General features: G+C 30.4%; 1 protein-coding gene across 1 annotated transcript; it reads right to left on the bottom strand.

The window, feature by feature from the left end:
- Positions 1-6,204: 6,204 nt before the first annotated feature.
- LOC141704825 (F-box protein At3g07870-like) lies at positions 6,205-6,807 on the bottom strand. The gene has a single exon (XM_074507992.1). The coding sequence runs from the start codon at positions 6,805-6,807 to the stop codon at positions 6,205-6,207; it is 603 nt and encodes a 200-aa protein (XP_074364093.1).
- Positions 6,808-14,531: the final 7,724 nt, after the last annotated feature.

Raw genomic sequence — 14,531 nt, 5'->3', positions numbered from 1 at the left:
TAAACATAATAATTTACCCCTAATATTAAAAAAAACCTAAGCATCTATACTCTTTATTAATAAGCGAAACTATGTATAATTTGGTGCTAAAAGTACCCAAGTACCAAATTTTGGTACTTACATGACATAAGTTGACTTTTATTCTCTATCAACTTTGTTTTTAACACAAGTCGACTTTTATTTTTTGTAAATTTTATTTTGTTTTAAGTTAGTATTCATCCAATCGTCTTTTTAATTTATAAAATAAAAATATTTTTTAAACGATTTTTAAATTATATTAAATATTTATAAGTTATGTTAAATTAAGTAAAATAACTTATATTTATTTTTAATTTAGAAAAACTAAAAACTACTAACACGAATCGACTTATTTTTCTGTAAACTTTATATATTTATAAATTATATTAAAAATTTATTAAGTTACGATAAATTAAGTAAACTATTAACTTTTATTTTGAAAAACTACTAACTACAAAGTAAACTATTAACACGAATTGACTTCTATTCTGTGTAAACTTTATCATCTGTAGTATTATTTTAAAAATAAATAATACTCCGGGTGGAGAATTTATGATTATGCCTCCTGAGTCGGAGCCTCTTGCTTAAATACAGTTTACCTTGGTTCAACGCTATTGCGTGAGCCCGTAGGGTTAACCAGTGCGCACCAGAAGGCCGAAGGATAACGGCTGCGGGTTATCTACGAAAAAAATTTATTGATTTAATGATCGTATATGTTACTCTCCATCACAACGTTTATGTACTTTAAATTAAAAAATCACATTTTAACAGTAACAAATTTATGACATGTATTTAGATTATATTTAGTAATATTAAATTAAGTTTAATAACATATATTTACTTTTAATTTGTAAATTAATTTTTATCGATAATTAAGTAATATTAAATAAACTATATTAAAAGGCTAATTATATATTTAGCAAAAAAAAAAAAGGCTAATTATAAGATAATTACCAAATTATATTAATTAATATTAAATTGTCTAAAGAACATATATTTGGTTCATAAGATAGAGATACATTTCATTTCACAAAAATAAAACTAATATTGTACTTGGTAAACAGATTGCTTAGAATCTTCTGAAAAATCGTCAATAATTAGTGTTATAACTTTTGAGTTATTAAAGAACCATTTTACCTTCTGTTGTAAAAATCGGAGATCGGGGAAGATCGGTCTAGCTACCGATTTGGGATTAGTTGAAAGTCGAGGATTAATCGAAATTGTTAATCGGAGTAAAAATCAAATCTATTATAATATTAATTATATTTAATATATTAGTTATTTATTAACAAATATATATTTATTATATCATAATTTCTATAAATATTCATATTTAAATTAATATAGTATTTCATTTTAATAAATAAAATATATATACTCCAATAAAGGAAAATTCGTAAGGATTAATCAAATTTCAAAAATATAATCGGTCGAGTACTTTGTAGGAGATTAATCGATTGAATAAAGGAATTTTAGAATACTATTTTACCCAAGTTAAGACCGACTTTCAAAAAGTTGGGATTAATAACTCTTCGGTGAAAATGAAATGACTAGGTGAAAAATGAAATGACTAGGTGAAAATCGAGTTAAAAATCGTGTTTTACAAAAATCAGTCATCGAAAAAAATTGAAATCAGTCGATTAAAAATTGGGTTAATTGGTAAACAATTGGATTCACCGGTAAAAAAATTAAAAATATATATATATATATATAAATAAAAAATTAAAAGTATGAATCCGGTTAATACGTGAAAAATCAGGTTAGTTGGTCAAAAATCAGACTCATTGGTAAAAAATATAAAAAAATATAAATCAAAAAATTAAAAGTATAAATGATAAAAAATTAAAAAATATATATTATTCTCTTAAACACATAATTACTATTTAAACTTTCTTAATTTTTCATCTTAAATTGATCTCAGTTCATAAGTTACATCTCAAAAATTATATTTACTTTAATAGTGGGACATATTTAAAATTTCTTTATATAAATATAAATAATAAAAATTGTATATGTATAATCAAAATAAATAAACAATTACATATATTAATATTTATATCTAAAACTAATATTAAATTAGTTCTAATTAATGACTCAGTTAATCATTTTGATCAATCCCTGATTAGCCGATTAATCACTAGACGTGTGGCTGTAATTCAAGTCGGGCGGCTCGCGAGTTCGCCCGGCTCGAACTCGTTTAAGTGGGCTTGACTCGGCTCGTTTAGTTAAACGAGCCGAGCTCGGGTAGAGGTTCCGGCTCGTTTAATTACTCGAGCCGGCTCGGCTCGACTCGTGAAATTAAACGAGACGAGTTCGGGTAGAGATTTAGGCTCGATTAAGTGTAAAATTAAACGAGCCGGCTCGCCCGACTCGTAAAAACCGGCTCGTTTAGCTAAATGAGCCGGCTCGACTCGACTCGTAAAATTAAACGAGTCGAGTTCGGACAGAGGTTTAGGCTCGTTTAACTAAACGAGCCGGCTCGACTCGACTCGATTAATCTCGGCTCGAATTACGTTCTGCTCGAAACTCGGCTCGCTCGGCCCGAATTACAGCCCTAACTAGACGGTCCCGCTACTGATAAAGTCCAATTTCCAATTTTTACAAGACCGGTTAGAAAAATTTCTATATTTTAATGATTAAATACAAATTAAAACTGGACAAATATTGTTTTTAATATATTTGATTAACTTACTAAATAATAAGTAAATAATCAAGTGAGATGAATATTACAATTAATAGTAGGACCGTAAATGAGAAGAGATGTTCGTAAACGAAATTCAGGATTGACTTGTTTACGTAAACTCGATTCGGTTCAGTATTCTAAAGGAGGGCGATCAAGAATATGAAAATGAATTCGAATGAATAATTGAGCCGAGCTTTTTGTTTGCTGGATTCTGACTCGGCTTGTTTAGCTCGTAATCGACTCAGACTTGACTCGAACTCGACTCATATAAAGTTCATATATATTATAAATAATAAATTATTATTGATCACTTAAATATTGTTATTATTACATTTTTTCTCATGATTTAATAATTTTTTTTAAATATTTTAGAAAATTTGCTTGTATTTCTAAATTAAACACTTAGTTTTTTCATAATGAAACTATCCAATATTGTTACCAACTCATCTCCAATTTTTAATATTTTTATAAAATCATTAAATAACTTGTGATTTATAAAAATTAAACTTAAGCAAAATATCTAAACATAATAACATTTCGACATGGACATTTTAAAATATAACGTACAACTCTCTTCGCTCTCTATTGAGTAGCCATCTCAAAATAGCCTCAATCTTGTTTTTCTTGATTTAGTTTCCATTTTTCCTTGGTTACCAATTTATTTGGGTTTGTTTAGTTTCTCCTTAATTGTGAGAGTTTGGTTTTTATTTCTTGTTGGTCATATGTCTGGGATTACAATTTTGCAGAAATTTCATGATATTGATTAAGTGATAAAGGTTTTATGATGATGCATCTATGGTTGATTGCTCAAAACAACAACTGAAATATTACAACATGTACATATCTCTTTAAAAAATTACTTGGTTGCCTATCAAAGAACGAAGGATTCAATAACGATATGATCATACGTTTGTTCAATTTCGATTATATGTGTAAATGCCGTATATTATTGAATTTTTTTTTAAAAAAATAAGTAATGTATGATTTCTAAAATTAAGAACTCAAAAATTTAAAATAAAATTGTTTATGTTCTTAAAACACAACTTGAAAAATAAATGATTTAGATTAGGAATTATGGGTAGAGTGTTTGTATATATATCATTATAAAATAAAAACTAGTATTTGATCTTGATGCAATTTGTAAAACTAAAAATTATATTTTAAATTCGGTCGAGTAAAAAATACATGTGAAATATTAGGGGACAACTCGAGTTTGTTCAAATTCAGCTCGAATTCATATAATAAAGAGCCGATCTTGAACATCACTTTCCGTTAGTTTATTAAATTCAGCTCATCTAAAAAAAGAAAATTAAGCTAAACTTGATCTGGACGGCTCAGATCCGTTCGTTTGCTAAATTCAAGTATGTCATAGTTGGTAAATAGCATCGTCGTGTTCATAAATTTTTTCTTACAATAAAATGATATAATAAAAAAGGAGTTAGGTTCAAATTTACGAAAAATATCGCTAATTTGTAGTGTTTTTTTTAGATTAAAATAATTTAGATAAAATAGTAAACTATGTTTTAATCCCATGTGACACCCCAGGCAGCCTCACGTTTAGGCTGTGTGACCTCTCAAAGTATACCACCATATACAAACTCGAGCCCGATAAACTTGGAATTTGAACATTTGCATCAATTACAAACTACAACGAGGCTTATGAAATTGTCAAGTTTTTGCAGTGTCTTAATTTGAGGATGATTACTGGAGGGGAAAAAAATCACTGTAGCATATAATTCCCCACAGGGCGAACTTGTAATGTGATACTCAAACGACCATTTCTTTAATCATAATGGCTGAGTCCAAAGAAGTTCACATATACAACAGCACCTACTTTGTTAGAGTTTCCCACAAACTCAGGAACATAGGCAGTTAATTGAACAGCAACTTTCTTCGAACTGAAAGTACACAAACTTCCATAATGGCCTTTGGATCATAAACTAAGCAATGAAGATTGTCATAGACACATACTACATCATAATTCCTAACTATTAAAATCAAGATATCGAGAAACAAGTTGAAAATCAAGATAAACCAGAGTAGCCCTAAACAGCTTTAAAGCTTTCAGGATACATTTAAATCCGATGAACAACTTTGAGCTTCTAGCGCAGACAGAGCAGCGAGAGCACTTATAGTATATGTTATCAGACACAGTTTTAAGGGTTTAATTAAACTGGTTTTTGTGATTTTCTTTCACTTTCACATACATAACCCCGAATGAACTTATGCATTTTTGTCATTTGACTTTAAACTTACTTCTTAACCCAACTCGCTTTGGTTTAACACTCAATTTTAGGGAAATACTAACATCTACAAATGAAAAGCCACTCTAAAGAAATATGCCTCTAAATCTTACAGTTCTTCCGTGTGGATAACTTATACAAGTAACATAATGTAAGATAGGATTACAAATGTAAAACCAGCTGTATAATTCAAACTGCAACTTAGCTAACAACAGAAGTTATAACAAGGCCTTCCTAAATGAAAAAATTTAAAGTATGACCACCAAATTTGACCTAAAACCAAAGCCCAACAAAGCTAGGCCAAAGCTGAATAAATAAATAAACTACACTCATCAAGATGAAAGGGAAATAATACTATGAATCATGAAAAACAGAATCAACCAAGAGCAATTTACAAGCATACAACATAAAAATCATTTATATGATATGTTAAATGTTATAAAAATGTCAAGCACTAAATGCTAAAGTTATCTCGCAGGCCTACAGTAATTATTAAATTTTGAAATTAGGAGTACATACAAATATTAGATAAACAACTAGAAAAAGCTTAAACATAACGTGTTCTTGGAAATGGAACTAGTTATAAAAACCTTGTATTTTGCAGTAAAATAAGCAATGTTACAACTATTACTCTGCCTTAGTACTCGGGAGACTGCTCGGACTCCTATTTTCGATCCTGTTTTGCTCTATTCGGTTATAAGTCAGTCTTCTACTTGAGGAGACTCCCATCTTTTGACACCCTCCAAGGTGAAACTCCTCTCTAGACTGATAAAAACCGGGGACATAAGTCATCGCACCAAATGTGAGAAACTCACCCTCCGGGAAAAATGTGATGGTCGCAATGTTTTATGTTGAGGATGATAAGTGAACAATTGAAGTTGGTCACAATACATTAAGATGTTCCCATCTTTGAGAACTTTAAGAAGCCGAACCATGTCGGTATTTATACCTTCATGTAACGGAGGATTAGGAGTGATGATGAGTTTTTTACTCCAACTATCTTCCACGCCATAATCTCTCTTCACCCAAATAGAAAGTTCAGAGTATAGTGTTATATCACATATACACAAGCAACCTTTAAGTACTCCCAAGGTCCTAAAATGATTATGGACTCCCAAGATGCTAAAATGATCTGTATTCCCAGGAGCCCGTGGAGGAGCTTCCATTGGACGAAATAATTCTCTATCCAAATCGAAAGCACATATTAGTTCACCAGCTAACCAATGGAGGCGGCCACTGACATAGTGACCCCTATCATGTTCATTCAGATGGAAGGGGACATGTCCTAGATCTCTCCACATGCCGGTTCCAAGCGTATAAACCCTCGCTCCCTAGGTCATATTCAGTTGAAGGAAATCTACCCTTATAAAAACGTACAATCTTGTACTGTTGGTTCGATTCAACAAGTCCAAAGCCATAATATCCCTTTAAATATGATACTCTGGTGTACTCGGAATCTTGAAGGCGTATGTACTCTTGTGTAATTGGATTGCATACATATGCTGAATCATCATAACTATCTTCTAAGCATATTAACCCATTAACTGATCCAATTAACCCCACATAGTCTCCCAAGGCAAGTCCCGGGGAAAATCTCATCATAGGCTCGTGATGAATATCATGTTGGTGATGTTGGTCATCTAGTTCAACCACTGCAAGGTCACCATCATTGTCATCATCTACGTCCTCGGCGTCTCCTTGATGAAGTAAAAGCATTTTAGATGATATAGAGAGATGCAGACGCGAAAAAAATGGTTCTGAAACTATATTACACCATCTTTTGCACACGCTTTTGCATGACACTATTGTCCTCACAGGAGTTCTTGATATAATTTCAGCAATCAATTCTTCTGGTAAGTCCATAGTGGAGAATTTGTCACTGCACACCTTGCATCAAATAAAATAATTCTTTTCAGTGAAGAAATATATCATTGACTAATTTTATAAATCTCAAACAAAACAAAGAATCATTATGCAAATGCACCTCTATCTTCATTCAAATTTCCAAAATAAAAAAAATTCATATATCATGATTTGTTAAATATTAGCTAGGATATGACACAAGTGAGATCATATCACAATGGTGACATCATAATTAATGTAGCAAGAGGAGCCACCAAGTGACAAAAGCAAGCTTTAAAGAGAAGCTATGTTTTTTTATATAAAGAGACTTACTCTTCCTTCTTGTATAACAAAGCACAACAGAAAATGCAGCAGAAGTGGTAGTATAGACAATACACACAGTTCACTGTATTCTTGTGTTCATTATCTTGCTCTGTAATAGTATAGACAATGCACACAGTTAACTGTACTCTTGTGTTCATTATCTTCTCTGCCTTCTTTTCTATATTTAGTCATATATACATATAAATTGTGACATGATTATATTTCTAAAGAAAATCATGTCTTGACTTAAATTTATTAACAATTAACATACTAAGTCCCAATGTATTAAAAATTTAATAGATTAAATGGCTTGATTTGGAATCCAATCTATTTTGACCGATGCCAAATTAATAAAACCCTTTTATTCTTAAAACTTTCATCCTGATTCTAATTGGAATATTTCCCCTGTGATGAGCTCTAGTGATGCGCTCTTCAATCCAACATACAAGTGGAATCCCAAGGGGGTGTATTAACACATACATGAACAGAGTAATCGAGAAATTCTTTTATATATCTAGCTCTGAAAATTTCAAATTATTAATTCTTCACTTAGTAATCATTGAAAAGTTTGTTAATTAATAGAATCACGAAATTTAATAGTAAGATATGAAAAAATAAAGTATATAATTCAGAAAATACCTCTTACAAGGGCTTGGAGTAGAAAGAAGAGGCAAGGCTACGGTTTCGTGCACAGTAGAAATTTGGAAGCACAAACGGTGAGTAGATTTCGAGCCGAAGGAACTCAGAAGCACATGCGTTGGAATTTTTTTACACGGTTATGTATAATAATTCATTTCTATGTTTGCTACATGGCATTGGGATATCAAGTCAGTAAAGTACTCTATACTAGGAAATAGGCGGCGTATCGTATGGGCTATAATATTTTTGGTCCGAACTACAAGTTAGTAAAAGGACCGCGTTTCGTGTAGGCCTATAATATTATTGGTCTGAAGTTCAAGTCATTAATTATTTTCTAATCGAAAAATGTAAGAAAACAACTACTTCAACGTCCTCGTGAAAACGATCCCAATTTATAATATCGTCGGTAGTACGGTTATAAAAAAATAAAAATGGTACTTTATCTTTAATTTCTCACAATTTCCAAAATCTAACATACTTATTATCTACTCTTATCATTAAATGATATAAAATGTAAGTTCGGATTTTGAATCAATATTTAAGGAGCGTATACTTCTACATTTTAAAGCACGTTTCTTCGGGTAATACCCTGTTGTAAATTTCACCTTTTCTTAAATTTTCCTTGTCATCCATTGTGGTGCCTTGTCCCGAAAGGAGTACTAACAATGACTCTTAAGAACACTTGCAATGTGGGAACAAAATTAATTAACATATATACATAATCATATACATGTGGGCACAAATTAGAACCAATCCTTAAAATAGAATCTCATAATCATGTGAATTCTGCTGCATAACCCTAAATTTTAAATAGATTTTTAAAATCTAAACATATATACATCACTTTCGTAAGTTTAAAAATATTTTGAACATATGCTTAAAATTCAGACCACACAGCCCATGAGAGTCGGCCGCCCTAACTTCATCAAACCCTAGCCGCCCTATCTTCTTCTTCACCCTTTATACCCATCTCTATCTCCATATTCATCTACATCTTCTCCTTTTATTCACTTTTTCTTTAATAAAATCGAGATTTGTTTTACAAAACTCGAAAAATCCATTACAGTTCTTCACTTTAGTTTTAAGATCTACTAAGGTAAGAGTCTGGATTTTATAATAAAATTCAGTTTTTGGATTCAAAATCTGCGGTCTAACAACATATTACAATTTGGTGTTATTCCGAGATTTTTGAATTTGGGTTGTTTTCGTATTATTCTGTTTAAGTTATTATTTGTGTGTTTGATTGTCTCGCTTTATGCGATGTGTCTCGCTTTGTGCGATGTGGTGGTTGTGTTGAAAATGAATTGGATGGTGTATTGGGAGATCTGGATATCTCGCATCAACAACACTTTCGGCAGGTCTATAGCTGGTGTCCGGCAGGTAGATAGCTGGGGTGCGTTTGGAACGGTGGTGAAAATCACATGTGCTCACCTCTCACAAAAAATATTTGTTCATAACATGAGGCCTCTAAACTCAGTTGTTGCAACTGAGTCCTCTGAACGTTGCAATATCAATCGAATTAATGTGAGGGTCAATTGTGAAACTACTGTTTTCGGGGGAGATGCGTGCTGGATTGTCCGGGAAACCATTACCTTCATTTTTAATTTTCAGAATATGTGTATTCAGTTTGTTAAGCAATCCGGAAACAAAACAGCTAATTATTTAGCTCTATTTGTTTTTCAACCTGGTTGCATGATCAGTTGGGGGTTTGTCCCGATTGAATCTCTTTCAAGTTATTAATTAAATCTGCTTTAAATTTGGCAAAAAAAAAAGACCACACAACCCTCATTGTGATATTGTTCTTTAACTATTTTCTCACCTACTTTGTAAATAACTGAGGAGTCCTATAATCAATTAGTCTTATTGCACGATTCATATCACTGACAAAATCAGATTAAGAAAATCCTATGTTATCTTGCAACTGTGTAAAAAAGGAGTCATATTGGTTCATTTGTAAATGAGTATGAAAAGGGCAAGATCTTTCGTAAACATAATAATTTACCCACTAATATTAAAAAAACCTAAGCATCTATACTCTTTATTAATAAGCGAAACTATGCATAATTTGGTGCTAAAAGTACCCAAGTACCAAATTTTGGTACTTACATGACATAAGTTGACTTTTATTCTCTATCAACTTTGTTTTTAACACAAGTCGACTTTTATTCTTTGTAAATTTTATTTTGTTTTAAGTTAGTATTCATCCAATCGTCTTTTTAATTTATAAAATAAAAATATTTTTTAAACGATTTTTAAATTATATTAAATATTTATTAAGTTATGTTAAATTAAGTAAAATAACTTATATTTATTTTTAATTTTAGAAAAACTAAAAACTACTAACACGAATCGACTTATTTTTCTGTAAACTTTATTTATTTATAAATTATATTAAAAATTTATTAAGTTACGATAAATTAAGTAAAATAACATATATTTACTTTTATTTTGAAAAACTACTAACTACAAAGTAAACTATTAACACGAATTGACTTCTATTCTGTGTAAACTTTATCATTTGTAGTATTATTTTAAAAATAAATAATACTCCGGTAGGAGAATTTATGATTATGCCTCCTGAGTCGGAGCCTCTTGCTTAAATGCGGTTTACCTTGGTTCAACGCTATTGCGTGAGCCCGTAGGGTTAACCAGTGCGCACCCGAAGCCCGAAGGATAACGGCTGCGGGTTACCTACGAAAAAAATTATTGATTTAATGATCGTATATGTTACTGTCCATCACAACGTTTATGTACTTTAAATTAAAAAATCACATTTTAACAGTAACAAATTTATGACATGTATTTAGATTATATTTAGTAATATTAAATTAAGTTTAATAACATATATTTACTTTTAATTTGTAAATTAATTTTTATCGATAATTAAGTAATATTAAATAAACTATATTAAAAGGCTAATTATAAGATAATTTCCAAATTATATTAATTAATATTAAATTATCTAAAGAACATATATTTGGTTCATAAGATAGAGATACAATTCGTTTCACAAAAATAAAACTAATATTGTACTTGGTAAACAGATTGCTTAGAATCTTCTGAAAAATCGTCAATAATTAGTGTTATAACTTTTGAGTTATTAAAGAACCATTTTACCTTCTGTTGTAAAAATCGGAGATCGGGGAAGATCGGTCTAGCTACCGATTTGGGATTAGTTCAAAGTCGAGGATTAATCGAAATTGTTAATCGGAGTAAAAATCAAATCTATTATAATATTAAATTATATTTAATATATTAGTTATTTATTAACAAATATATATTTATTATATCATAATTTCTATAAATATTCATATTTAAATTAATATAGTATTTCATTTTAAAAATAAAATATATATACTCCAATAAAGGAAAATTCGTAAGGATTAATCAAATTTCAAAAATCGAATCGGTCGAATACTTTGTAGGAGATTAATCGATTGAATAAAAGAATTTTAGAATACTATTTTACCCAAGTTAAGACCGACTTTCAAAAAGTTGGGATTAATAACTCTTCGGTGAAAAATGAAATGACTAGGTGAAAAATGAAATGACTAGGTGAAACTCGAGTTAAAAATCGTGTTTTACAAAAATCAGTCATCGAAAAAAATTGAAATCAGTCGATTAAAAATTGGGTTAATTGGTAAACAATTGGATTCACTGGTAAAAAATTTAAAAAAAATATATATATATATAAATAAAAAATTAAAAGTATGAATCCGGTAAATACGTGAAAAATCAGGTTAGTTGGTCAAAAATCAGACTCATTGGTAAAAAATATAAAAAAATATAAATCAAAAAATTAAAAGTATAAATGATAAAAAATTAAAAAATATATATTATTCTCTTAAACACATAATTACTATTTAAACTTTCTTAATTTTTCATCTTAAATTGATCTCAGTTCATAAGTTACATCTCAAAAATTATATTTACTTTAATAGTGGGACATATTTAAAATTTCTTTATATAAATATAATAATAAAAATTGTATATGTATAATCAAAATAAATAAACAATTACATATATTAATATTTATATCTAAAACTAATATTAAATTAGTTCTAATTAATGACTCAGTTAATCATTTTGATCAATCCCTGATTAGCCGATTAATCACTAGACGTGTGGCTGTAATTCAAGTCGGGCGGCTCGCGAGTTCGCCCGGCTCAAACTCGTTTAAGTGGGCTTGACTCGGCTACATTTAGTTAAACGAGCCGAGCTCGGGTAGAGGTTCCGGCTCGTTTAATTACTCGAGCCGGCTCGGCTCGACTCGTGAAATTAAACGAGACGAGTTCGGGTACAGATTTAGGCTCGACTAAGTGTAAAATTAAACGAGCCGGCTCGCCCGACTCGTTAAAACCGGCTCGTTTAGCTAAACGAGCCGGCTCGACTCGACTCATAAAATTAAACGAGTCGAGTTCGGACAGAGGTTTAGGCTCGTTTAACTAAACGAGCCGGCTCGACTCGACTCGATTAATCTCGGCTCGAATACGCCCTGCTCGAAACTCGGCTCGCTCGGCCCGAATTACAGCCCTAACTAGACGGTCCCGCTACTGATAAAGTCCAATTTCCAATTTTTACAAGACCGGTTAGAAAAATTTCTATATTTTAATGATTAAATACAAATTAAAACTGGACAAATATTGTTTTTAATATATTTGATTAACTTACTAAATAATAAGTAAATAATCAAGTGAGATGAATATTACAATTAATAGTAAGGACCGTAAATGAGAAGAGATGTTCGTAAACGAAATTCAGGATTGACTTGTTTACGTAAACTCGATTCGGTTCAGTATTCTAAACGAGGGCGATCAAGAATATGAAAATGAATTCGAATGAATAATTGAGCCGAGCTTTTTGTTTGCTGGATTCTGACTCGGCTTGTTTAGCTCGTAATCGACTCAGACTTGACTCGAACTCGACTCATATAAAGTTCATATATATTATAAATAATAAATTATTATTGATCACTTAAATATTGTTATTATTACATTTTTCTCATAATTTAATAATTTTTTTAAATATTTTAGAAAATTTGCTTGTATTTCTAAATTAAACACTTAGTTTTTTCAAAATGAAACTATCCAATATTGTTACCAACTCATCTCCAATTTTTAATATTTTTATAAAATCATTAAATAACTTGTGATTTATAAAAATTAAACTTAAGCAAATATCTAAACATAATAACATTTCGACATGGACATTTTAAAATGTAACGTACAAACTCTCTTTCGCTCTCTATTGAGTAGCCATCTCAAAATAGCCTCAATCTTGTTTTTCTTGATTTAGTTTCCATTTTTCCTTGGTTACCAATTTATTTGGGTTTGTTTAGTTTCTCCTTAATTGTGAGAGTTTGGTTTTTATTTCTTGTTGGTCATATGTCTGGGATTACAATTCTGCAGAAATTTCATGATATTGATTAAGTGATAAAGGTTTGATGATGATGCATCTATGGTTGATTGCTCAAAACAACAACTGAAATATTACAACATGTACATATCTCTTTAAAAAATTACTTGGTTGCCTATCAAAGAACGAAGGATTCAACAACGATATGATCATACGTTTGTTCAATTTCGATTATATGTGTAAATGCCGTATATTATTGAATTTTTTTTTAAAAAAAAATAAGTAATGTATGATTTCTAAAATTAAGAACTCAAAAATTTAAAATAAAATTGTTTATGTTCTTAAAACACAACTTGAAAAATAAATGATTTAGATTAGAAATTATGGGTAGAGTGTTTGTATATATATCATTATAAAATAAAAACTAGTATTTGATCTTGATGCAATTTGTAAAACTAAAAATTATATTTTAAATTCGGTCGAGTAAAAAATACATGTGAAATATTAGGGGACAACTCGAGTTTGTTCAAATTCGGCTCGAATTCATATAATAAAGAGCCGATCTTGAACATCACTTTCCGTTAGTTTATTAAATTCAGCTCATCTAAAAAAAGAAAATTAAGCTAAACTTGATCTGGACGGCTCAGATCCGTTCGTTTGCTAAATTCAAGTATGTCATAGTTGTAAATAGCATCGTCGTGTTCATAAATTTTTTCTTACAATAAAATGATATAATAAAAAAGGAGTTAGGTTCAAATTTACAAAATATCGCTAATTTGTAGTGTTTTTTTAGATTAAAATAATTTAGATAAAATAGTAAACTATGTTTTAATCCCATGTGACACCCCAGGCAGCCTCACGTTTAGGCTGTGTGACCTCTAAAAGTATACCACCATATACAAACTCGAGCCCGATAAACTTGGAATTTGAACATTTGCATCAATTACAAACTACAACGAGGCTTATGAAATTGTCAAGTTTTTGCAGTGTCTTAATTTGAGGATGATTACTGGAGGGGAAAAAATCACTGTAGCATATAAATTCCCCACAGGGCGAACTTGTAATGTGATACTCAAACGACCATTTCTTTAATCATAATGGCTGAGTCAAAGAAGTTCACATATACAACAGCACCTACTTTGTTAGAGTTTCCCACAAACTCCAGGAACATAGGCAGTTAATTGAACAGCAACTTTCTTCGAACTGAAAGTACACAAACTTCCATAATGGCCTTTGGATCATAAACTAAGCAATGAAGATTGTCATAGACACATACTACATCATAATTCCTAACTATTAAAATCAAGATATCGAGAAACAAGTTGAAAATCAAGATAAACCAGAGTAGCCCTAAACAGCTTTAAAGCTTTCAGGATACATTTAAATCCGATGAACAACTTTGAGCTTCTAGCGCAGACAGAGCAGCG

Source organism: Apium graveolens, unplaced genomic scaffold, assembly GCF_009905375.1.
Source record: "Apium graveolens cultivar Ventura unplaced genomic scaffold, ASM990537v1 ctg8266, whole genome shotgun sequence".
Lineage (NCBI taxonomy): Eukaryota > Viridiplantae > Streptophyta > Magnoliopsida > Apiales > Apiaceae > Apium > Apium graveolens.
The sequence above is the reverse complement of the archived record's forward strand: the minus strand, read 5'-3'. Positions and strand labels throughout refer to the sequence as shown.